This window comes from Heptranchias perlo, chromosome 9, assembly GCF_035084215.1.
Source record: "Heptranchias perlo isolate sHepPer1 chromosome 9, sHepPer1.hap1, whole genome shotgun sequence".
Lineage (NCBI taxonomy): Eukaryota > Metazoa > Chordata > Chondrichthyes > Hexanchiformes > Hexanchidae > Heptranchias > Heptranchias perlo.
Window position 1 is genome coordinate 60,163,496 of NC_090333.1, and position 25,640 is coordinate 60,189,135.

Consider the following 25,640-nt stretch of genomic DNA (forward strand, 5'->3'; position numbering starts at 1 on the left):
TTAATGCTGCATACAGATGTCTAAAAGCTGCATGAGATCAAGCATTACTGCAACAATACAAGCTATGCAACATGTATGAGAGGGACTCAAACTTTGATCGGTATCTGATAGGATTAACTGCGGGATACCTGAGTTTGTAACAATGAATAACTGTAGCAATTATCAATGTAGAAAATGTGAGGTGGTGCTCATTAATATACAGTTTTGTAATGCTATGTCAATTTAAATTTATCCTGTCTTTTATGGACTTTGTTCTGTTTACTTTCATAAAAAGAGAACTAAGGTTTTACCTGTTTGTATTTCAAAAGCTGGACTTGGTAAACTGGTACAATTCCCATCCATTGCTAATATAGTTATACTGTATATCTGGCCACATGGGAGGTCTGTGATCTCACAGCTTGTTTCTGTCGCATTACATGGATACCTGTCTCCTTCCATTCCTTCTGCAATTGCGGTGTAGAACATTGCGCCGTCACTCTGCTCCCACAATACTGATGTTGTGTGTGTTGCACAGTCCAAATATGCACTTACATTCTGAGGACTGCAAGGGGCTGAAGATATCAGAGAAACAAGATGGATAAAGGCACAGTTAGCTTTTTACTGGAATTCAAGAATGTGCATTTACAAGTAGCATTTGAAAAATGTTAACATAAAGTCTGAAAGCTTTTCATTCTGTTGCCATGAAAAGGTGCTACGTGCAGGAAAAGTGAAATATCAGAATCTAAATGATCTTATCTGGTGACTATGTAAATTGTCTGCTGCTTTGAACAATGTCCCCTTCATTAGCACGATAATTCTATTAAGTGAGTCCAATCATCTCTATTGCATTCCATGTTCACTTGCTCTCCGAGAAATAAAACAGCCTAATGATTAATTCTGACCTTAGCTCACTAAACTGTCTACTTACTGAAAGATCAGCAAAGCGCACGTGAGGGCACGCGTGAAAGATATAGTATCCAGTGCATAATTTAAGGAGGTGGTGTTTTTACATTACCTGGTTTACACCATCATATATTTTACAAGGAAGATAAACCTGATTAACTAGAGACCAGTTGGTCTAATGTCAAATGTGGGCAAACTCTTAGAATCCATAATTTGAGATAAAATTGGTGAGCATTTAAAATGCATGGTTTAATCAAGGACAGGCAGCACGGTTTTGTTAAAGTCAAGTGATTTTTGTAAATTGAATAGTTTTTTGAAGAAATTACTGATTGTATAGATAAAGGGAATTCAGGGAATTTGACTCTCTGCACGCCTTCAAACGGGAGCTGGACCAGTTCTTGACTGGTGGAGAGATCGCATCCGATAGTAAGTGGTTTTAATGATATCACCTGGTCCATGTGATCTCCTGGACTGGTTTTGATTGCCTCAGGGTGTCTGAGAGGAATTTTCCAGAGAATTCTTTCCCTTATTGGCCCTGGATTTTTCTCTTTTTTCCCTCTCCCAGCAGATTACCTGGCTGTGGGCGATGGGGCAGACCGGCGGCGGGGGGGGGGCGCGGGGAGTGGGGTTTTTTTATGAGGCATCCAGTCACGATGCTCCTGCCGCCATGTGTGGGCCAGCTGGTCTTTTTCTGCCATAATTTTCGTATATAAATATCTTAGTGGATGTAATGGATGTGAATTTTCAGAAGGTGTTTGATAAGATGCCTCTGGGTTATGGTGTGAGTGGAAATGTAGCAACATGGATAGAAGGTTGGTTGACTGACCAAAGAGGAAACAAAGAGCTAGTGTACATGGTATTGATTGCATTGGAGAAGCGTTGGAAGTGGCACACCCAGAGGTCAGTGCTGGGTCCACTTTTGTTCTCCGTATATATGGGTGCTTTGGAGTTACCTGATGTGTTGTTGATACAAAAGTAAGCGGTTTGGAAAATGACTCCATGCAAACTTAAATAGCTTAGGAGATTGGGCAGACAGCTGCAAGATGCAATTTATTATGGATAAGTAATACATTTTTGGAGAAAAATAAGGATTGAGAGTACACAATGGAAGACAGTTAATAATGTGGATGAACAAAGACGACGGAGGTAACTGATACTTTTTGCATAGTATTATAAGTCAACACACTGCAGTAATATATTAGTTAACAAAAAATGCTGGAAGCTTATTTTTTTGGTCTACGTAGTACAGTATGTCAGTAAAACAAGGAATTACCTGTTTGAATTTCAACTATTGAGCTCTGAGATTGGTTGCATGTGCTGTCAGATGCAATGACATATACAGAATATAACTGGCCACACAGTAACATGGGCGTTCTACATGATGTGTCTGATGTTCTGCACGACTGGATGTTCCCATTGGGTCCTTCAGTAATGGCAGTGTACCAGAGTGCACCTTTACTATAGTCCCACGACACCAAAGCAGTATTTAGGTTACAATCCAGTCTTACATCTACATTCTGTGGGTTGCAAGGGACTGTAAAAAACCAAAAAATTTAAAGTCGATGTAAGATAATAGAATCAACCATCAGTGTAAGTTCAAATAAATAAAAGGATGGATGAATTTACTAAATAGTCAATAATTCCACTGCACCTTGTCATTGTAAAAACACAGGAAACAGAATAGGAAATTAAAGCAAAAAGTGTATCCATTAATTCACAAAAATAAACACCATAAACGTAGAGCACCATTAATTCTGTACCATAATAGCCATAACAAGTAACTAACTGGAGCCTCACCCACATGAAGAAATTAAATTGCTCTTCAAAATGCAATCGTGTAACTTAAGTATGTTGTTTGCAGGATTATTCCAAACAGTTAGTGATAGCACTGATTCTAGTCTGTGCATCACTCATCTGCTAGTGGCACTGACTAAAATAATAGGATGTTTTGTCATTATCTTCCCGCATTGACTGAGCAGTTTTAACTGTTCCCACTCGTTTTCCTTGATCCCATTATTGCTGACATTATGCCGAAAAAACACACATTTAATTACTGCCTGTGGAACAAAAGACTTCATTTGTTAAAATGCCACACAATGTCTTGTGGAAATAAGTGATACCTGCATGTACATTCACCACTGCACTCTGGGGACTTTTACAGATGTTGTCCGTTGCTACAACAGAGATTGTATAAAATTCACCACACTGCAGATGTGGGATTTGAGCCTTTGTATCGCTTGTGTTGAATAAAGCTGTGACTTGTTGACTATCTCGAGCGGACACAGTGTATAACTTTGCTCCATCGGTGTCATCCCATGAGAAGGAGACCGCATTCGAATCACAGTTCAGCTCAGCTGTTAGATTCTCAGGAATGCACGGTGCTAGTTGGAAAACACAAATGAATATCAATCATCTCTCTTTCTCATAAATATCACAGTAAACTAATGTAAAACTATTTCCATAGTGGATATTATTTAAGGAGAAATAGCATTACCGGTTTGGATTTGGACAGAAGTACTTGAAATGCCATTCCGACTATAACTCAGTGTTGTTACAGTTATGTTATAGGACTGTCCACAATGTAAATCCAGCACTTCATAGCGTGTCTCTGTTGTGTTGTGTGAATGTGTATGTCCATCACTTCCTTCTGCAGTTATATCAAATGACATAGCCCCAAGGGACCGTCCCCATGATACTACTACTTGATTAGAATTACAGTCCACATTCGCAAATATTTCATCTGGGGCACAGGGTGCTGTAGAAAAGGAAAAATAAACATTAATATCCACAAGGTTAATGTGAGAAAACCTTGGTCAAATGGACCTTGTCAACAGCTCATAGAACGTAAATAATCTTGATAAAGCAGTCACCTTTATATTCCACATTGTGACTACTCAATCCAGCTGTTATGTTTTAGGGCCAACAAATTCCAGCTCAGGACTCCACGTCACTATGGTCTGTAGCCAGTTTGACTCTCAAGTCTCCAACTGCTTTCTCTGAATGTTGAACCTTTGTATCAATGATGCCAGATGGGATAGAACAATGATGATCCTGAAATCCTTACTTTATTGCTGGTATCCATGGTGACTGGTGATGGTTACCGTGTGGAGGCTCAACGGGGATGAAATCAGTGGATCATGGGGCTGCACTCCTGCCACTGTCTACAGTAGCACCCTGGAACCCCACTGAAGGATGGAAGATCCAGGACATCAGGCTGGTACATGTGCTGTTCATTTAGGTTGGTAGGACAGTGATTCTGTGTCCAGGTTTAGTTTTGGCACAGATTCATATCAAAGTAGGCACTTCTGAATTACGACTAATTGGGTCGGTCCAGTGGGTGGCTGAAACAGACAGGTGCCTTTCTCTATACTAATACTATAACTCAATATTGGGGTCAATTTTTAACCCTACCCATCCATTGGTAACTAGGTGAGTGGGCAATTAAAAATCTGCAACTTGTAGGACTCGGTTGATAGGTCAATGCAGTCCAATAATACTTTAAACCTGCATCTGTCATTTCTGTTCCAGTTGAAAGATCCCACAGCACATTTTTTGAAGAGCCAGGCGTTGTCTCACCAGGGAGTTGTCCCTTACTAACACCATCAAAACAGATTAACTTGTAATTCAGTTCAATGGCTGTTTATGAGTCCTTGCTGTGTGTAAATTGGCTGCTCAATTTTCCTACATAATGAGAATGACTTCACTTCAAAAGTAATCTCTTGATTGTGAAGTGTGTTGATATGTCCTGAGGAGATGAAAGGTGTTATATAAATGCAGGTTCTTTCTTTCTATATTACCTGTCTGAATCTCATAACTGGAGCCTTGGAAACTACTGCAATTTTCACCAAAAGCGACTACAGCGATGTTATATATTTGGCCGCAGTGAAGATCTGGGATTAGACAGTTTGTTTCAGACGTGGTACAGGTGGCTGTGTGTCCATCACTCCCTTCTGCTGTTGCAGTGTATGACACTGTGCGATTACTCGGCTCCCATGTTACAAAGGCAGTGACAATCTCACAATCAGCTTGAACATTCTGAGGGGGGCATGGTACTTTGGGGAGGGGGGAAAAGAGAAATGAGATGTCATGAATTAGTGATATCAGTGCAGAGTTCCAATGATTTCCTTTGATTCCAAACTCAGAAAATAAACACCCAAGTGGAGAACCCTAATAACCGTGGAAGAATTAGATTCCCATTCAGAGACACTGAATTTGAATTCAACATGGACTGTAATTCCTGATTGGGCCTTTAGTCCACGGGTAGGTTTCACAAGTTTGTTTGCTTGGCTCTCGAGAGGCTGCCTCATTGTGTAAGGAAAGGGAAAATTTCTTCTTCCATCCTAGAAAGAGAGCCTTGTAGTCCCTAATATAAAGTATTAATGTTAGTAGCTGGATAGAAACCCATTCAAAATCTCTTGAATGAGGTCACCACAGAGGGTAAGCTAAGTGTCCCCATAACCTCCTAAATTACAATTGTGACCTTCCTGGATCTCAACCCTCGGAACAGCACTTCCTACTGCACAAGTGTAATGTTTCCCACACATCACAAAGTTCTTTAGAAATTTTACCTGTTTCAGTTTCAAAAATGGAAGTGTTTATACTCTGACAATAACCATCCATCGCTTTTACAGTTATGAAATATGTTTGACTGCAGTGCAGATCTAGGAAATGACAGTGTGTCTCTGTTCTGTTACACATTGTTATGTGTCCATCTTGTCCTTCTGCTGTTGTAACGTACCACACCGCACCATCACTCTTCTCCCATGACACTGACGTACTCTTGGTGTCACAGTCTAGATTGGTGTAAATATACTGGGGCGCACATGGGGCTGAAAAATACAGAAACACAGACTTGCTGTTACAGGGCAAGAAACATCTTTAATCCAAAATGTTCAAAATCATAAATCACTGTAATTATTTTTTGCTTCTGAACAATATTTAATTTATTCAGATATTTTCTTTCAATAAATAAAATCCTCTAACATATTTGACTGCACCTGTTGGAATATTTACTAAGGAAAATCCTGGGTTTTTATAAACAGGAGGTTACATCAAGTTAAATCAAAACTTCAGCACAGAAACAGGACATTCGGCCCTACTGGTCGATGCCGGCGTTAACTCCACACGAGCCTCCTCCCTCCCTACTTCATCTAACCCCATCAGGATACCCTTTTATTCCTTTCGCCCTCATGTGTTTATCTAGCTTCCCCTTAAATGTATCTATGCTAGTCGCCTCAACTACTCCTTGCGGAAGCGCATTCCACATTCTAATCACTCTCTGGGTAAAGAGGTTTCTCCTGAATTCCCTATTGGATTTATTACCCACTATTTTATACTTATGACCTCCAATTTGGACTCCCCCACTAGTGGAAACGTTTTCTCTATGTCTACCCTATCCAAACCCTATCATTGTCTTAAAGACCCCTATAAGGTCACCCCTCAGCATTCTCTTTTCTAGAGAAAAGAGTCCCCGCCTGTTCAGCCTTTCCTGATAAGGGTTTCCTATTAGTTCTGGTAACATCCTTGTGAATCTTTTTTGCACCCTCTCCAATGCTTCCATGTCCTTTCTATAATATGGAAACCAGAACTGTGCACAATACTCCAAGTATGGTCTAACCAAGGTTCTATACAAGTTTAACATAACTTCTTTGTTTTTTAATTCTATCCCTCCAGAAATGAACCCTAGTGCTTGATTTGCCTATTTTATGGCCTTATTAACTTGCATCGCTACTTTTGGTCATTTGTGTATCTGTACCCCTAGATCCATTTGTTCCTCTATCCCATTTATTATCCAAGCGGTATGATGCCTCCTTATTCTTCCTACCAAAATGCACCACCTCACACTTATCTATATTGAAATTCATTTGACAATTACACACCCATTCTGCAAGTTTATTAATGTCCTCTTGCACTTTGACGCATTCTTCCTTTGTATTAACTACACCCCCCATTTTGGTGTTGTCCGCAAATTTTGAAATTACACTTCTGATTCCTGAATCCAAATCATTAATGTAAATTGTGAACAACAATGGTACCAACACCAATCCCTGTGGAACACCCACTTCTCACCTTTTGTCAGTCTAAGTAACTCCTTTAGCCCCTACTCTCTGTTCTCTGTTTTGCAAATATATTAGATTTACTACATTGCCCTTGTCTACTCTATCTGTTACTACTTCAGAGAATTCAATAAGTTTGGTCGAGCATGACTTTCCCTTCTGTTATCCGTGCTGACTATTCTTTATTTAATTTTTTTCTCTAGATGTCTTTCTATTACATAATGAGTAATGATTGAATTATCTTTCCTACCACCAACATTATGATAACTGGTCTATAGTTCCCTGGACTTGTTCTATGTCCCCTTTTAAATATAGAAATAACATTAGCTGTCTGTCGGTCCTCTGACACTATTCCCTTTTCTAGTGAATTATTATATATATGTAATAGTGCCTCTGCTATCTCCTCCCTAACTTCTTTTAATATTCGCGGATGCAATCCATCCCTACTAGGGGTCTTATCTTCCTTAAGTTTGATTAGTTCATCAATTATGTCCCCCCCTTTCTATCTTAAATGTTCTAATATCTTTTTCGATCGCTTCTTCTAATGTCCTGCCCACCTTATTAGTCTCCCCGGTAAATACTGAGGCAAAGTAGCTATTCAATATTTCTGCCATTTCGCTGTCGTTACCTGTGAGTTAATCTTCTGCATTCATTAGTGGTCCTATCCCTATTGTGATTATTCTTGTTATTTATGTGTCTGTAGGATACTTTACTATTTCTTTTTATATTCCTTGATAATTTAATCTCATAGTCCCTCTTTGCTTTCCTAGTTTTTTTTTGACTTCTTTCCTAACCTCTTCGTATTTCCTTTTGTCATCCTCTCCTTTATTGTCCACATACTTAGAGCACGCCTTAGTTTCAATTTTACTCTTATCTCTTTATTCATCCATGGTATTTCATTATTGGCTAGTTTGTTCATGCTTTTTAGAGAACTATATTTCTCCTGTACACTATTGATCACCGTTTTAAATATTACCCACTGCTGTTCTATTTCTTTGTCTGTCAAATTTTTTCCCCTGTTTACCTGCCATAGTTCCATTCTCATCCCCTCAAAATTAGCCTTATTCCAATTTGTTAATTTGGTCTTTGGTTTGTCTTTCTCAATTGTTATTTTAAATCTCAATATGCTATGATCGCAGCTGCCTAGATGTTCCCCTTTGCTTATTTTTCTTATCTGGTCTGGTTCATTTCCTGTTACTAGATCCAGCTTGTTGGGCTTTTTACATACTGGGTAAGAAAGGAATCACTGTAAAAACTCCATTCCCTTTTTTTCTTTTCTCTACCTCTTGCCAGTTTATTTGGTGGTAGCTGAAATCTCCCATGATTATTATTCAATGTTTTTTTATTAATTTCATAGATTTGTCCACATATTTCATCCTCCATTTCTCTTCCATGGTCTCTAGAATATACCTATTAACATGATTGATCCCTTCTTATCCTTTGTCTCAATCCATACGGATTCTGTTTCTATTTGAATGTTACCAATGTCCCTTTTTTCTATTGCCATTATGTTGTCACTAATTAATACAGTTACCTCACTCCCCCATCTTTTTCCCTCCCTATCCTTTCTAAATACATTATATCCAGCAATATTTAACTGCCAGTCTTGTTCCTCATGTAGCCATGTTCCAGTTATCCCTACCACATCTGGCTCCTCGCTATGAATTATTGCCTCCAGTTCCCGTGTTTTGTTTCGGATGCTGTGCACTTGGCTGTACGGGCAATTTAAGTTGTTTTTAGTAATTGTTCCCCTCCCTTTGTTTTTAACAAATGTAAGGAATCTTACAACACCAGGTTATAGTCCAACAAATTTATTTTAAAATCACAAGCTTTCGGAGATTATCTCCTTCGTCAGATGAATGACTTGTTTTTAACAGTCATTTTGCACTTATGTTCTACAACCGTATTTGTTCCCTGACCGTTTATGTTACCCTTATTCCTTAATTTGGTCTGACCTTTACTCTCATTTCGTATTTTTTTTTCTTCGGACTTATGTTATCATCCCCAGATCACAACCCCCACCCCGACTTACTAGTTTAAAGTCCTATTAACAGCCCTATTTATTTTTTTCGCGAGGACACTAGTCCCATTCCAGTTTAGGTGGAGCCCATCCCAACGGTACAGCTCCTTCCTGCCCCAGTACTGGTGCCAGTGTCCCATGAAGTGGAACCCCTCCTTCCCACACCACTCTTTCAGCCATGCAGTCACCTTCCTGATCTGTCCATCCCGATGCCAATTAGCACGTGGCTCAGGTAGTAATCCTGAGATTACCACCCATGAGGCCCTGCTTATTAATTTAGTTCCTAACTTCTGATATTCTCTTAGCGGAATCTCCTCCCTTTTCTTCCCTATGTCATTGGTTCCAACATGGACCACGACAAATGGATCTTCCCCCTCCCTTTCCAAGTTCCTCTCTAATTGCTCTGAGATATCCTTTACCTTTGCACCAGGTAGGCAATATACCCTACTGGACTCTCGGTTGTGACTGCAGAGGATGCTATCTATCCCCCTAATTATAGGATCCTCTATGACTACCACCTTTCTATTCTGCTCCTCCCCCCTTGGGGTGCCTCCTGCTCCACGGTGCCATGGATAGCATTCTGGCTGACCTCCCCGCAACCTAAATCTTTATCCTCACATGCATAAAGTACATTGTACCTGTTGGATAGGATCTGCATCTGCGGGATGTCGTTCGCTTTTGAAAATAAATGGCTTAGTTTCATTCAAACATGGCGCTGGTTTCACAGAGAATTCCAGCTAAAATCTCTGCAACCATCATTGTGTATAAAGCTCAAGGAGGACTTTCACCATTCAGCATTTACACTTTACTCATTCGACTTGTGTTTCTGTGGATACACTTTCGGCTGTTGTATTTAAAGTCCTTCTGTACGCTCATATTGGATGACACATGGAATGTAGCTGACAGAAAGGTGCAAATATTTCCCTAGGGCCACTTGTTGACCATTCCTGCTCACTGCACTCACAACTATCTGTTGTTGTGGAACTACTTACACTGCAGCTCAATCTAAATATTTTGTAAGTTTAATGGAGATTTTTACGCCGCGTAATATTAAACAAGAAATTTGCTGGGAATTTCCTTGAAGGTTCTCCCGGTCAGCCATCGTAACTTCATGGGAAAATGTGAGGAAACTTCGGATAGATCCCGTGTAGGGGATTTCTGTCGAACTTCTGCTAAAGTTGCACCGGCCAAAAGGGAGAACCCGAGGAAATTCCAGACGGTTATCTTGGTGCATGAAGTCAGTAAATCTGAACACCAGCACAACAGAGAAGAAATTAGACCCATTGGCCCCGATATTACCCGGGAGGCGGGTTGGCAGCGAGGGGGCGACTGGGCATGTGGGTAACCCGCCCAGTAAAATCCGTCCGTTCCCCATGTGATCGCGGGTAAATTGAAGCCACTTACCGTGGCTTCCGGGTTTCCCGTCGGAAACCTGCGCAGTGGGCAGACTGCGCACCCACATCACAGGCTGTCAGCTGGAGGAGCCCTATTTAAAGGGGCAGTCCTCCAATGACTGATCCTGCAGCAAAGAACCACACAGCACCATGGAGCAGCCCAGGGGAAAGGCAGCCCCCAGGTTTAATGATGCCTCACTCCAGGTCTTACTGGATGGGGTGAGGAGGAGGAGAGAGATCTTCTACCCGGCGGATGGGAGGAAGTGGCCTGCCTCTGCCACCAAGAAGGCCCGGCTTGAGGTGGCAGAGGAGGTCAGCAGCAGCAGCAACGTCTCCCGCACCTAGATACAGTGCAGTAAGTGCTTCAATGACCTAACTAGGTCAGCCAAAGTGAGTAAACTTACTCATTCTCCTACACTCCGTCTTCCACATCACCGCCCCCACCCCACAACTCCTTCTGCACTGCCAACACTACTCTATCACATCACTCCTCACACCCACTCAAAGCTCATCCTCAACTTACCTGCACTTACTCACCTCCCCAATACTCATCCCACCACTACCACTCAACCCAATCCTCATACAATGTCATGGCTCTGTCTCATACTAACCCTCTGATTCATCTCTTTCACGGTCAGCCTCACCCAAACCAATGCATTCAGTGGTTGGCCATGTCACCATCCCTCACTCACGCCTCTCTACTTTCTCCCGTTATAGGAGAAGAGAGCCCAGAATGCACGGGAGAGGTCGAAGACCGGAGTGGGGGCCGCAACATCTGGTCGTCCTCACAGACGCGGAGCAGGAGGCTCTTGAATTGAGCTGCACCCTCGAGTGCCTGTCCATCGGGGACGCCGAGACTGCCACCCGACAAACGGCTGGTGACAGGACTTCAACATTCAGCACTCACAACAGCAAATGATGTTAACATGCCTTGCCATCTTCAGCACCTCAAGATCTGTCATCATGCTTGATATTGCCTTCTGTTCTCTGAGGGGGCATCGTCACATCTGAGCGAGCCATCCACCAGCGCGGATACACACACCTCGGTGGGTCCCCGTCCTCACTTAGTTGGGGTTGCACATGGTGGGTCACCACACACGTGAGCACGAGCAGACACTGGTGGCAGGGGCAGCTGTGGAGAGCCCACCTCGGTGGGAGCATTCTTCTCCAGGCTCTGCTCAGCTGGACACAGATGCTGAACCCTGGGGGCCATCTTTTAAAAAGAGAATGATCGAGGGGCAGCAGCACGTTTGCGAGGTGCTGGAACAGGTGCCACGCGCACTCTCCACAATCGCGCAGAGGATGGAGGAGTCCAACTCCTGCATGAGTGGAATGGTGGCACAGGTACAGGAGGGGATCTCCGAGATACTGTCACAGGGACGTGAGGGGATCTCTGAGATAGTGTCGCGGGTAAGTGCAGGAATGTCTGCGATAGAGGGAAGGCTAGCCTTATATCGAGCTTCAAGCACGACTCAACAATGAGTCCATTGAGGCCCTGACAACGGCCCTTCGGACTCAGGGTGAACAACTTTCTGCCGCCTTAAACAGGCAGGCAGATACACTAGCACTTCCCTTACAAGGCTTCACACACGTCTTCCAAACTGTGGCCCAGCAGGGTGGTAGAAGTGATGTGGGCCTGGTCCAGGACAGGGATGATGGCGAAAGGGGACATGGAAGTGGAGACGCCACTCAAAGCGCTTCCATGTCTCATCCGTTGCCCCCTCTCGACCAGTACCCACAATGCTGCCTCCTCTCCAGGTGGTCGAGTCTGCCCCTGCACAGGTGCAGGTGGAGCAGTCTTTGGAGGGGCCCTCATGGGCACCGAAACTCAGAGGGCGTCAGCCCAAAGCCTCTAATCGGTTAGGGCATGAACAAGAGCAACCTGCCACTACCTGTACTGCAGCCACAGTGGAAGCACCATGTAGGAGTAGTAGGAAGCGTAAGGGTGTTTGACGGTTTGTCATGTTTTTTTATTTATATTTGATTTTTGTTCAACTCACATTAAATACTATATTGTCACCACTACTGCCACATCTTGGCCATTCTTGACTGGCTTGTGTAAGAAGTCCCTTTCATGAGGTTCACCATGAACACCCACACTTGATGCCACCCATTGGGTCACCCTAAAGTGGGTGTATGTGTAGTTGCACGACTATTTTGTGCAGTTGCCTGTGGCGCAGCACTGTGTTGTGGAGCGCCACGTGACGGAGGTGGACGGCGTGCCTGGCGAAGCTGGTGATGTTGCCTGTCCTCGGATGAAGTGATGAATGCAGCCATGGTGCCCCCCATCCTGACGGTGTGAGTTTGAGGGGGTCTGCAAAGTAGGTAAATGTGTTTGCACATCAGAGTTTAGGGTATAAATTAATAATTTTGAGTGGAAAGATAAAGGGGTTGCAGCCAAAACTTTGTCTGAATAAATTAGGTATTTCCCCCAACTGTCAAAAAATCCTTTGCATCTCCCACTGGCTGCTGGCTGAAACTCATCTGCTCCAGCAGGGACTGTTTCCCACAGCACAGGAAACACGCTGAGGATCCTTCAAAATTGGACCCCTGCCAAAATCTCCACTCAATGAGGTCTGTCAAGTGCCTCAGCTAGCTATATAAGAATCTAAATTATCATCCCGCAGGCTTTAATTGCTGGTGGGAGTCCCACATGCGGCAGCTGCACGTGCACCCTAACGCGTCATTGGGGAACCCGGAAGTGAGCGAGTTGGAGCCGGGCTCCGAACCCACTCTGGGATGCCACCATTTTCGGAGCACCCCCGCCCCCAACGCACCCGCTCGGCCATCCCAAAAATCAGCCCCATTGTTTATAAAGGAGAATGACATTCATGTTTGATGCATTGTTTCTAAGCACATGACATTACCACATAAATCGTATCAAAAAGCCACTGGATGACCATTTCAAAGAAAAGGCATTACAGTCAAACAATTTTATTTAGACAGCAGGCCTCTACCAAGCATATTATCGACTTCACCACCACTCTCCTCGAGGCCATCCTGCACTCCATCCTACAAAACTCCATCTCGCACAGTGCTCCTATCAACTCTGTCCTCAGATGTCTCCCTAACCCCATAAAAATTCATTTCAAATCCGTTCATGGCCTCTCTCCATCCTACTTCAGAAAACATCTCTAGTTCTTGATCCCAGTTTTCACCCCCTGCTCTTCTGATTCTCGATTATTTTGTGTTTCCTTAGCCCCCCTTCCCTCCCACCCACTCGTTCCGATCCACCATTGGAGACAGAGCCTTCAGCCTTCATAGACTTGCTGTCTGTAATTCGCTTTCTAGGTAGTTCTGACTTGCTAACTCTCTACTTATCTTCAAAATACTCCTTAAAAGTTACCTCTTACACCTTGCCTTCAGACATGACTTCTAATGCTTCACCTAATCCCTGTTCAGTTTCCAAATCTCTGTCACAATGAAGTGTTTGGGGATATTTTATGTGGAAGGTTCTATATAAGTGAAATTGTTGTGTTTAATTAGCGGTGCCAGTTTTAAATCATCCTATTCCATACCAAAGACTTACCAGAACTGAATTCAAATTTAGAGCTTTGTGAACTGTCACATACACCATCCAGTGCTGCTACAGTTAAATTATACATCTGTCCACAATGTAGATCATTTATTTGACACTCTCTGTTGACTGTATCACATGATACCGTGTCCCCATCACTTCCTTCTGCTGTTGCAGAATATGACACTGCACCTTTAGTGTGGGTCCATGACACAGAAGCATCGTTTGTATTACAGTCCAGCTGGACATCGAGATTCTGTGGGATGCACGATACTGAAAAGAGCAGAAAGACCAGATGAAGAGCACTTGTCCAGTAGCTTCTAAACTTTATAGAATTGTTTTCTAACTGAAATCTTCATGCAAATGTATTTGATTGTTTTTCTCGTGAGCAATATTTTGGACAGTGCAGAAATCAGGGTTAGTGAGATTGATACAGAAATTAGTGATAAGGGAAATTGCACTTCTCTTCAGTTACCTGTTTTCATTGTGATGGAAGGACTTTCAGCACTGTCACATGAGTCATCCTGTGCATGAACTGTTATAGCGTAGGTCTCTCCACAGTACAGGTCAGTGATATCACACAATGTATCATTAGCGCTGCATTGTTGCACATTGCTTCCTTCTGCAGTCGCAGTGTATGATATCGCACCTTCACTTAACTCCCATGAGACTGCCATAAATCCAACATCACAGTCCACGTGAGCATCAACATTCTGTGGGACACATGGTACTGCAAGAAGAAAATTCATAAACATCACCTACTGGAAAAATACTGATTCACATAACTGTCTATAAGATACAAAAATGACAATATTCCAACTAATGTGTGTATATTTTAGAATTTCTTATTCTAAATTCTTGTGTAGAATTACCTGTTTTAATTGTAAAAGCAGAGCTTTGTGAGCTGTTACATTGCATGTCGATTGCCTGTACAGTTATATAGTAGTTCTGTCCACAATACACATCTGCGATCTCACATTCAGTATCTGTTGCATTGCATGAGGCCCTATGGCCATTGCTTCCTTCTGCTGTTACAATGTATGATTCTGTGCCATTACTGGGATCCCAAAACACGGAAACATTATTACTTTCACAGTTCATGTGAGCTACCACATTCTGTGGGATACAAGGCACTGCAGAAAGGAGAAAGCACAGAATGGAATCCTTATACCATTGTAGATTTAATGTTGCATATCTATGTCTAAAAAGTGTATGATATCAAATCTTACAAGAAGAAAAAGAACAACTATTTGCATTTATATATTGCTTTTGGCATGCAGAAAATGTCCCAAGGTGCTTCATAGAGAAGTAAAGAAAAAAATGAATGCCGAGCCAAAGAAGGAGCTATTAAACTGACTGACCAAAAGCTTGGTTGATGATGTAACTTTTAAGGAGGGTCTTAAAGGAGGACTGGGTGACTGGAAATGGATTAGAAAGGAGAAAAGGGCTCGAGAGGCCACGAGGCAAAAAAAAGGAGATACAAGTAATGGGCTCAGGTCCTGATCGGTAGCCAAAATGTGCATGCCAGTGGACACGTAGGGAATTTGGGTTACATGGGCAAGGCAGTGATTAGAAGAGATATTTCCTGGTATTAAACAAAGGACCTTCGCCCTGATTTCAGGTGTATTGTAATAGATGGAGCAAAAATTGTTTCAGTCAGTAAACTTGGTACATTAATCTTACAATAAAATGTTATAATATCTGGTTATCTAACTCTCAGGAGCATGCATTTGGATTAGTGGTAGGATTCCCGCCTCTGAGTCAGGAGATGCATGATTTCAAATCTAATCCAGACAGTCCTGCCGAGCAGAGATCAGAGCCCATGCTCCGAATTCTGTGTTGACATCCAGTGGGATACTCACATTCAGTAGGTGTGGGTGGCTGCCCCTCATCTTATGAGTTGTGAGATCCCATAAAACCGTTGTATAGGACTAACCACCCTATCGGTTGGTATAAAGATGGTTACGGCCATGTGCTCTGCTTGATAGACTGTTAATCAGTCTGTGAATCCTTCCACCACTTTATACTGTTCTCCAAGAGTGTGAAGATACATAAACAACAACCAACTCTCAGCTCATTGAACCAACAAACACTACAGCACTCCAAAAACAAGTGCCACAAATTCAAAGAAGTTGTCCTTTTTTTAAAGTGAAGTCTCGCTCTGTGAGTTCACTGGAGAAAGGCACTGATTCCTAGTGTGTGTTGATTCCCAGATGGTTTAATAGGTAAGGGCATGACCCCTGGTTTGTACCGATTTCCTGATGGTTTCTTGCATTAATATGAGCCAAACAACATGTGAGAGGCATTCAAACTTTGATCAGTATCTGATAGGATTAACTGCTGGATACTTGAGTTTATAACAAAGAATAACTGTAGCAATTATCAATGTACAGTTTTGTACATTATTGATGTACAGTTTTGTAACACTATGTCAAATCTAATTTTTCCCGTCTTCTAGGGATTTTATTGTGTTTATTTTCATAAAAGGAGAACCAAGATTTTACCTGTTTGAATTTCAAAAGCTGGACTTGGTAAACTGGTACAATTCCCATCCATTGCTAATATAGTTATACTGTATATCTGGCCACACGGGAGGTCTGTGATCTCACAGCTTGTTTCTGTTGCATTGCATGGATACCTGTCTCCTTCCATTCCTTCTGCAATTGCGGTATAGAACATTGCACCGTCACTCTGGTCCCAAAATACTGACGTTGTTTGTGTTGCACAGTGCAAATAAGCACTTACATTCTGGGGACTGCAAGGAGCTGAAGATATCAGAGAAACAAGATGGATAAAGGCACAGTCAGCTTTTTACTGGAATTCAAGAATATGCATTTACAAGTAGTATTTGAAAAAGTTGAACGTAAAGTCTGAAAGCCTTTCATTCTGTTGCCGTGGAAAGGTGCTATATGCAGGAAAAGTGAAATATCAGAAACTAAAAGATCTTATCCGCTGACTATGTAAATCGTCTGCTGCTTTTAACAAGGTTCCCTTCACTAGCACAATAATTCTATTGAGTCCAATCATAACTATTGCATTCCATGTTCACTTGCCCTCTGAGAAATAAAACAGCCTAATGATTAATTTCGACCTCGGCTCACTAAACCATCTATTTACGGAAAGATCAGCAAAGCGCATGTGAGGGCATGCGTGAAAGATACAGTATCCAGTTCGTACATCAAGGAGGTCACCTTGTTATATTCCCTGGGTTACTTATCATATACTGTTCAAGAAAGGTAAACCTGGTTAACTATAGACCAGTTAGTCTAATGTCAATTGTGGGTAAACTCTTAGAACCAATAATTTGAGATAAAATTAGTGAGCCTTTAAAAATGCATGGGTTAATCAAGGAACATCAGCATGGATTTGTTAAAGGCAAGTTATATTTGATAGATTTAATAGAGTTTTTTGAAGAAATGATTGTTTGGATAGATTTGTACTTTCGTATCTTAGTGGATGTAATGTATGTGGATTTTCAGAAGGTGTTTGATAAAGTGTCTCAGAAGAGATTTCTTAGAAAAATTCACGCATATAGTGTAAGAGGAAATGTTGCAACATGGATAGAAAGTTGTTTGACTGACAGGAAACAAAGAGGTAGTGTACATGGTATTGATTGCATTGGAGAAGTGTTGGAAGTGGCACACCCAGAGGTCAATGCTGGGTCCACTTTTGTTCTTTGCATATTTGGGTGTTTTGGACTTATCAAATTTATTGTTGATGCAAAAGTAAGAGGTTTGGCAAACAGTGAGGAGGACTGCAAAGAGCGCCATGAAGACATAAGCAGGTTAGGGAAAAGGGCAGATAGTTGCCAGATGCAATGTATTATGGATAAGTGTGAGGTAATACATCATTGGAGAAAAATAAGGATTGAGAGTACACAATTAATGGAAGACACTGAACGGTGTGGATAAACAGAGACACCCAGGGGTTACTGATACTATTTGCATAGTCTTATAAGTCAATACACTGCAGTACTATACTGGTTCATAAAACATGCTAGATTACTACTTTTGTTTGGTCCATATGCCATATCAGTGAAATAAAGAGTTACCTGTTTGAATTTCAACTATTGAACTCTGTGATTGGTTGCATGTGTTATCAGATGCTATGACATATACAGAATATAACTGGCCACACAGTAACATGGGTGTTCTACATGATGTTTCTGATGTTCTGCACAACTGGATGTTCCCATTGGGTCCTTCAGCAATGGCAGTGTACCAGAGTGCACCTTTACTATAGTCCCACGACACCAAAGCAGTATTTAGGTTACAATCCAGTCTTACATCTACATTCTGTGGGTCGCAAGCAACTGAAAAAAAATTGAAATTGAAAATGGATGTAAGACGATAGAATCAACCATCAGTGCAAGTTCAAATAAATAAAAGGATGGATGAATTTACTAAATAATCAATAATTCTACTGCTCCTTATCATTCTAAAAACACAGGCAAGTGAACAGAAAATTAAAGTGTAAAGAGTGAATCCATTAATTCACCGTAAATGAAGAGCTGCATTAATTCTGTAGCGTAACAGCACAGCATGCCCATGGGCCTGAAAACATTGTAGAGCATTTCCTCAATCCTTAAGTATACAGTAATAAAGCTCCCAACTGCTTTAGGCAGGAGCTTCAGACGCCCGCCCCAGACCAAACCTGAAGATCGAGCAGGGCTTAAACAAAGGGAGATCTGGTGGGACTGATTTCTGCTGGATTTCCTGACCTTTACACCTTGACCATTAGCAACCAAATTCGAGATGGTAGCGAGATGAAAATCCCCCGCCCCGCATTTAATTACTACCTGTGGAACAAAAGACTTCATTTGTTAAAATACCACACAATGTTTTGTGGAAATGAGTGATACCTGCATGTACATTCACCACTGCACTTTGGGGACTTTTACAGATGTTGTCTGTTGCTAGAACAGAGATTGTATAATATTCACCACACTGCAGATGTGGGATTTGAGCCTTTGTATCGCTTGTGTTGAATAAAGCTGTGACTTGTTGACTATCTCGGGCGGTCACAGTGTATAACTTTGCTCCATCGGTGTCATCCCATGAGAAGGAGACCACATTTGAATCACAGTTCAGCTCAGCTGTTAGATTCTCAGGAATGCACGGTGCTAGTTAGAAAATACAAATGAATATCAATCATCTCTCTTTCTCATAAATATCATAATAAACTAATGTAAAACTATTTCCATTGTGGATATTATTTAAGGAGAAATAGCATTACCAGTTTGAATTTGGACAGAAGTACTTGAAATGCCATTCCGGCTGTAACTCAGTGTTGTTACAGTTATGTTATAGGACTGTCCACAGTGTAAATCCAGCACTTCATAGCGTGTCTCTGTTGCGTTGTGTGAATGTGTATGTCCATCACTTCCTTCTGCAGTTATATCATATGACATAGCCCCATTAGACCGTCCCCATGATACTACTAGTCGATTAGAATTACAATCCACATTTGCAATTATTTCATCTGGGGCACACGGTGCTGTAGAAAAGGAAAATAAACATTAATATCCACAAGGTTAACGTGAGAAAACCTTTTGGACAAATGGTCCTTGTCAATAGCTCATAGAACGTAAATAACCTTGATAAAGCAGTCACCTTTATATTCCACATTGTGACTACTTAATCCAGCTGTTATGTATTAGGGCCAACAAATTCCAGCTCGGAATTCTGAATCACTATAGTCTGACTCCTAAGTCTTCAACTGTTTTCTCTGAATGTTGAATCTTTGTATTAATGAAGCCAGATGGGCATAAAAGGATGATGATCCTGAAATCCTTAGTTTATTGCTGGCATCCACAGTGACCAGAGAAGGTTGCCGTGTGGAGGCTGAACGGGGATGAAATCAGTGGATCATGGGGCTGCCCTCCTACCACTGTCTACAGTAGCACCCTGGAACCCCACTGAAGGCTGGAAACTCCAGGGCAGCAGGCTGGTACATGTGCTGTTCATTTAGGTTGGTAGGACAGTGATTCTATGTCCAGATTTAGTTTTGGCTCAGATCCTTGATGAAGTAGGCACTTCTGAATTACAGCCAATTGGGCCAGTCCAGTGGGTGGCTGTAACAGACAAGTCTCTCTCTTTGTACTGATACAAGACATTATTTTGTAAGTCCTTCTAATGCTCACTACCTCTGGCTATTTCACTAATAGAAAACCCATATAAAACAGCCCTTGAATGCCCCTTTTATTACATGCTTTTTGTATGTCCTTAAGATAGCATTACACAGAGCAGCGGTTGTTCCCAGTGCGGAATCTGGGCTGCTGGCCGAAGGAATTCACCAACCAGCCAATTGGTGGTCCCGCTTATCCATTTTGAGCAAGGCATCTTATTTGCATTGGGCCAGTGGGTTCCAGCCAGAACCCCTACGCACCGGGGCAGCCCATCAGTTCAGGACCCTGCAATATCTGGGCTGGAGGAAGGTAGGTTACTGGGGGAGCCCCGATTTGCAGAAGAGGTGGGCCAAAGTGGCAGCGACCCACATTGGGTTTGTGGAGCCTGAAGGAGCACTCACCTTCGGGATCCACTTGATGCTGGTCAGCTGGACCGCTACCTGATGCTGGTCGGAGCGAGCATGACACACACTCAACCCAGCTCAGTCCAAAAATGGCAGTCAGGATCCTAAGTACATCAAAGGAACCCGATTAGCACTTCAAATGTGCCCACCGCACAACTCAGGGCTGCTTCAACTGCCCAGCGGTAGGCCCGGGGCAGCAGTGCCACAGCCACAGCAACCACGGCAATGGGGTGGTGGGTCATCTCTCATCATTTGCAGGACACTAGGGCCTTGCTTCCACAAGGCCGGAGGCCTGAAATTTCAGCCCAAAGAGTCAAATATATATGCAAGGAATTACAAAGCGTGAAACGGATGCTGATATTGTGCGTCAGTTTGGCTCAGTTGGTAGGACTCTGCCTTCAGAGTCAGAAAGCTGTAGGAGTTGAGCATGTAATCTCAGCTGATCAGTCATTGCAGTACTGAGGTAGTTGCCCATGTGCTGTCTTTCCAATGAGGCTTTCAACCAGGGTCATATCTGTTCTGGTTGAAAGATCCCACAGCATTCTTTTGAAGAAGAGCTGGGTGTTGCCTCACCAGCATTCATCCCTCAACCAACACCATCAAAACAGAATAACATTTCATCCACTTCAATGGCTGTTTGTGAGACCTTGCTGTGTATAAATTGGCTGCTCAGTTTGCCTACAAAACAACAACTGCACTTCAAAAGTAATCTCTTGATTGTGAAGTGTCTCGAGATGTTTTGAGAAGATGAAAGGTGTTATAAAAATGCAAGTTCTTTCTTTCTTTATTACCTGTCCGAATTTCATAACTGGAGCTTTGGATGCTGTTGCAGTTTTCACCAAAAGCGAGTACAGTGATGTTATATATTTGGCTGCAGTGAAGATCTGGGATTAGACAGTTTGTTTCAGACGTGGTACAGGTGGCTGTGTGTCCATCACTCCTTTCTGCTGTTGCAGTATATGACACTGTGCGATTACTCGGCTCCCATGTTACAAAGGCAGTGACAATGTCGCAATCAGCTTGAACATTGTGAGGGGGGCATGGTACTTTGGGGAGGGAGGAAAGAGAAATGAGATATCATGAATTAGTGATAGCAGTGCAGAGTTCCAAAGGTTTTCTTTGATACCAATCTCAGAAAATAAATACCTATTGAATAGAACCCCAATAACCGTGAAGTAACTAGATTCCCAATCAGTGAGTTTGAATTCAACATGGACTGTAATTCCTGATTAGGCCCTTAGTCCAATGGAGAGTTTCACCAGTTTTGAGAAAATCACCAATTCAAGGAGGAAGTGCACCTGAAAAAATATTCTGATCCTGGTACTGTTCGTCACTAGAGTATTATAAATCAATTGAATTGTCCAACCTGAGTGAACATTTGAGATTAGCAGATGTCTTTCATTTATTTTGTTTGATGTGTGTGACAAAGGTTAGGTGTACATTTTGTAATTATGTTATTTTAAACTGATAAAATATCTATGGAATATCACAAAGATAAATACAGTTGAGGGAGGGTGTTGGGTCCAACATCCTCATCCTTCCATAGAAACCCACGGTTCCACCTATCACAATATCTGATGGTCTCCTGAATTATTTCAGGGTCTCCTGAATGTTTCCACGATCCTTCCTAAAGGATCACTGCAGATATTGATCACTCTTTGGGCAAAGAAGTGCTTCCTAACAGCAGTCCTGTGCTTGCCTTTTATTTGTTGCTACCTATGTCCTTCTGTCCTTCTCTTGTGATTTAACTGAAAATAGTGCACCCATTTCATATCTTATATGTATCTATCAGGCCTCTCTCGTTCACCTCTTTTCAATATTGAAGGATCCAAGTTCTTTTAGGCTTTCACAATAGTCAATGGGGGCGATTTTGCTGCCCTGGTGGAAGAGCTGCTGGAACCGGATCGTGCTGGCTGCTATGCATGACATCAGAGTGGGGAGCCAGACTCATTGGATGAAGTGAGCCCAGCTCACGAATATCATTTACATAAGCTACCTCCCTGCACCACTGGTTCTTTGCACAGGGAGCTTAACACTGCGGGACCAGGACAAGAGAAGTCAAGCCAGCACCCTGCTGCTCAAAATGAAAGGGATGCAAAATTTAAAGGGAAGTAGCTGCATAGGGGGGTAAAATAAAATGATTGAGCCTTTTTAAATACTCAAAATGCTTTTAACAAGTTTTCAGCTTTTTGCAAGAGCAATAGAGGGGGAAGGAAGACAGCTGAAAACAGCAGGATAGAAAGCTCAGTAGGGAGGCAGGAAATGGAATCTGTGGGCAAGTGGCAGAATGACATTACCACCAGCTTGGTGGCTGGCAAAGAGATGTGGAGCACTGCATTGTTGCACCTCCAAGGTACCCTCCCCAGAGGATGGCAGGAGGCAGCGGCGAGCAGTTGCTGGTCAGGAAGAGCAGCCCATCAGCATTGCCAGCAGCCCAGAACAAGGCAGCACCACACAGCACCCTGCTTTCCTCTCACTAAAGTCTGCAAGCACCAACACAGCCAGAAACATCCCAGAGGATGCAGTGAGCATGATGAGTTGCATTGGTTGAGGCAGAGCGCAGAGGTGAGGAGAAGCAAGTGGCGGTGGCCCAGGAAGAACATGGCAGCACTGCCTCACAAAAGTTTTTAAGCAATCTCATTGCTAAATTTGCAGCAGAACCAACTGGGCATACAGACCTCCACAGCTAATTTCACAGGCCATGCTTCTGACTAGTGAGGCTCCGCACTGGGAGCAGAACATTGCAAAACTACCACTCATGTTGGATCTGAGAAGCAATAAGGCATTTCTTCATTGGGGATGTATTAATTGTCCTGTGATCAGCCACCATTCCTATAGTACAGGAGTGACCCCATGACTTCCTAGACTATCAAAGTTACCTTCCTATACCTCAGAACAGCACTTCCTACTGTGCCAGTGTAACATTTCCCACACATCACAAAGTTCTTTAGGAATTTTACCTGTTTCCGTTTCAAAAATGGAAGTGTTTATACTCTGACAATAACCATCCATCGCTTTTACAGTTATGAAATATGATTGACTGCAGTGCAGATTTAGGAAATGACAGTGTGTCTCTGTTGTGTTACACATTGTTATGTGTCCGTCTTGTCCTTCTGCTGTTGTAACGTACCACACTGCACCATCACTCTTCTCCCATGTCACTGATGTACCCTTGGTGTCACAGTCTAGACTGGTATAAACATACTGGGGCGCACATGGGGCTGAAAAATACAGAAACACAGACTGGCTGTTACAGGGCAAGAAGTATCTACAATCCAAAATGTTAAAAATCAGAAATCACTGTAATTATCTTTGTGCTTCTGAAAAGTATTTAATTTTCTTTTAATAACATATACTTAACTCCAACTGATGGAAGAGTTACTAAGGAAAATCCAGGCTCTTTTTAAAGCAGGAAGTTCCTCTTTTGACAATAGTTTTTTTTTAATAGGAAAGCATTATTGTGCATAAAGACTGAAGTTGACTTTCACCATTGATACCAGTTTTGATATTACTATTTTGACATGTGTTGCAGTGTGCAGTTTAGGCCTTTGTAAACTGTTATATGGGCAGCCTTTCTCTGCTCTCCATGCTAGTTAATGCATGGTGCCTGATACAGAGGAACAAATAAAGGGTTTGAATGTGGATTAATACTCAATTGTATTTCCCCGTGATTAGCACTAGCACTTGGAGGGACCATGCCAGTCAAAATGTGGGCAGGTCAATGTTTCCCTTTCAGGGCCAGTCAACCTGAAAAATGAAGAGGCGATGAAGCACTTTAGGCTGTCTGTGTATTTATGTGGAAGGAAACATTTTGAATATTGAACCCTGCCACAGGACAGGGTTTTATCCAACTCAAATCCATATTCTTCCCTTCAAAATAATATATTTTTAAACTTCTCATTTGGGCACTTACTTTAATGACTTCCACTCCTCCTGAGTGCAGTCAAAAATACTTGCTGTTGTGGAACTATTACACCACAGCCTAATCTATGTAGTGCTGTATAAAACAGGTCAACACTAGTGCATGAATTCAGTAAAGGTCAGTAACACCACCACAACAGCTTACATTTCTATAGCACTCCTCATGTAAAGATGTCAGAGCGCTTTACAGGAAAAAAATGGACACATAGCATCCATGGCACAAATGAAAGGTGTGTATTAAAACAATAGGACATATCAACAAAAAGAACAAAAAAAGCTGTAAATAAAAACAGCAGCAGCAAATCCCACAGCCAGTGGTCATTTTTATGCCACAGTGAAGGATACAGAATCAGCTCTATTTCCACAGCAATGTTAATGGGGAGCCATGTCTTCACTGGTTGCATGGATTATTGTGTAGGGGAATTCATGAATTATGATATATAACAAGTTATTATGATCTGGAATGCACTGCCGGAAAGAGTTGTGGAAGCAGATTCAATAGTAACTTTCAAAAAGGAATTGGATAAATACTTGAAGGGGAGAAAATTGCAGGGCTGTGGGGAAAGAGCAGGGGAGTGGGACTAATTGGACAGCTCCTTCAAAGAGTCAAAATAGGCTGAATGGGCTCCTTCTGTGCTGTATGATTCCATGTACTGAAAAATGTACACTGTGCTGCTAATTTTAAATCACAGAACTGTGCTGATGTGATTAGCAATGGGGTTTTGTGCAGCACATTTTGTGTCGGGCCTGCTTCGATAACAAAAATGCAATACAAAATCAGCATAACTGCAGCAATACAAGAATCAGATCCTTTGCAGGACCTGTGGGCTTAAAATGTGTGTTTTAGTAGTCTACATGGTAGTGATAAGTGTAGTTAGTCAAATAGTGTTCCTGATCTTGGTCCTTTGTCTGATTTTACTGGAAGGTACCTATGACTGATGCTCAAATAATGACCACATTGGGGAGGAAAATACATACATTGCTGTAAGCTCAATCCAAGGCTTTATTCACATTAGAAATGTCTCTGCAGTTACCTGTTTTCATTGTGATGGAAGGACTTTCAGCACTGTCACATGAGTCATCCTGTGCATGAACTGTTATAGTGTAGGTCTCTCCACAGTACAGGTCAGTGATATCACATAATGTATCATTAACGCTGCATTGTTGCACTTTGCTTCCTTCTGCAGTCGCAGTGTATGATATCGCACCTTCACTTAACTCCCATGAGACTGCCATAAATCCAGCATCACAGTCCACGTGCGCATCAACATTCTGTGGGACACATGGTACTGCAAGAAGAAAATTCATAAACATCACCT

At 42.2% G+C, this 25,640-nt stretch overlaps 2 protein-coding genes across 2 annotated transcripts; both read right to left on the minus strand.

The window, feature by feature from the left end:
- On the minus strand, positions 1–14,787 carry LOC137324911 (fibronectin type III domain-containing protein 7-like). Its single transcript, XM_067989602.1, has 10 exons — positions 14,742–14,787; positions 14,345–14,599; positions 13,882–14,142; positions 5,451–5,711; positions 4,680–4,934; positions 3,377–3,637; positions 3,003–3,263; positions 2,156–2,416; positions 291–551; positions 1–128 (listed from the first exon to the last, which is right to left on the minus strand). Exons 1-10 carry the CDS (start codon positions 14,785–14,787, stop codon positions 1–3), a joined length of 2,250 nt encoding a protein of 749 aa, XP_067845703.1.
- Positions 14,788–16,202: 1,415 nt separating this feature from the next.
- On the minus strand, positions 16,203–25,635 carry LOC137324912 (fibronectin type III domain-containing protein 7-like). Its single transcript, XM_067989603.1, has 8 exons — positions 25,356–25,635; positions 23,361–23,621; positions 21,192–21,446; positions 19,105–19,365; positions 18,731–18,991; positions 17,921–18,181; positions 16,374–16,634; positions 16,203–16,216 (listed from the first exon to the last, which is right to left on the minus strand). Exons 1-8 carry the CDS (start codon positions 25,633–25,635, stop codon positions 16,203–16,205), a joined length of 1,854 nt encoding a protein of 617 aa, XP_067845704.1.
- Between the last annotated feature and the right edge of the window lie 5 nt (positions 25,636–25,640).

Coding starts and splice junctions, on each gene's coding strand:
- LOC137324911 (XM_067989602.1), bottom strand. CDS start 14,787: ATGCAATGTAACAGCTCACAAAGCTCTGCTTTTACAATTAAAACAG. Junction 14,600..14,741: donor TGCTTTTACAATTAAAACAG/GTAATTCTACAC, acceptor TTCTTCTTGCAG/TACCATGTGTCCCACAGAAT. Junction 5,712..13,881: donor TAAATTTGAATTCAGTTCTG/GTAAGTCTTTGG, acceptor TGTATTTTTCAG/CCCCATGTGCGCCCCAGTAT.
- LOC137324912 (XM_067989603.1), bottom strand. CDS start 25,635: ATGTTTATGAATTTTCTTCTTGCAGTACCATGTGTCCCACAGAATGTT. Junction 19,366..21,191: donor CAGTTATGAAATTCGGACAG/GTAATAAAGAAA, acceptor CCTTTTCTACAG/CACCGTGTGCCCCAGATGAA. Junction 16,635..17,920: donor AATAGTTGAAATTCAAACAG/GTAACTCTTTAT, acceptor TGATATCTTCAG/CTCCTTGCAGTCCCCAGAAT.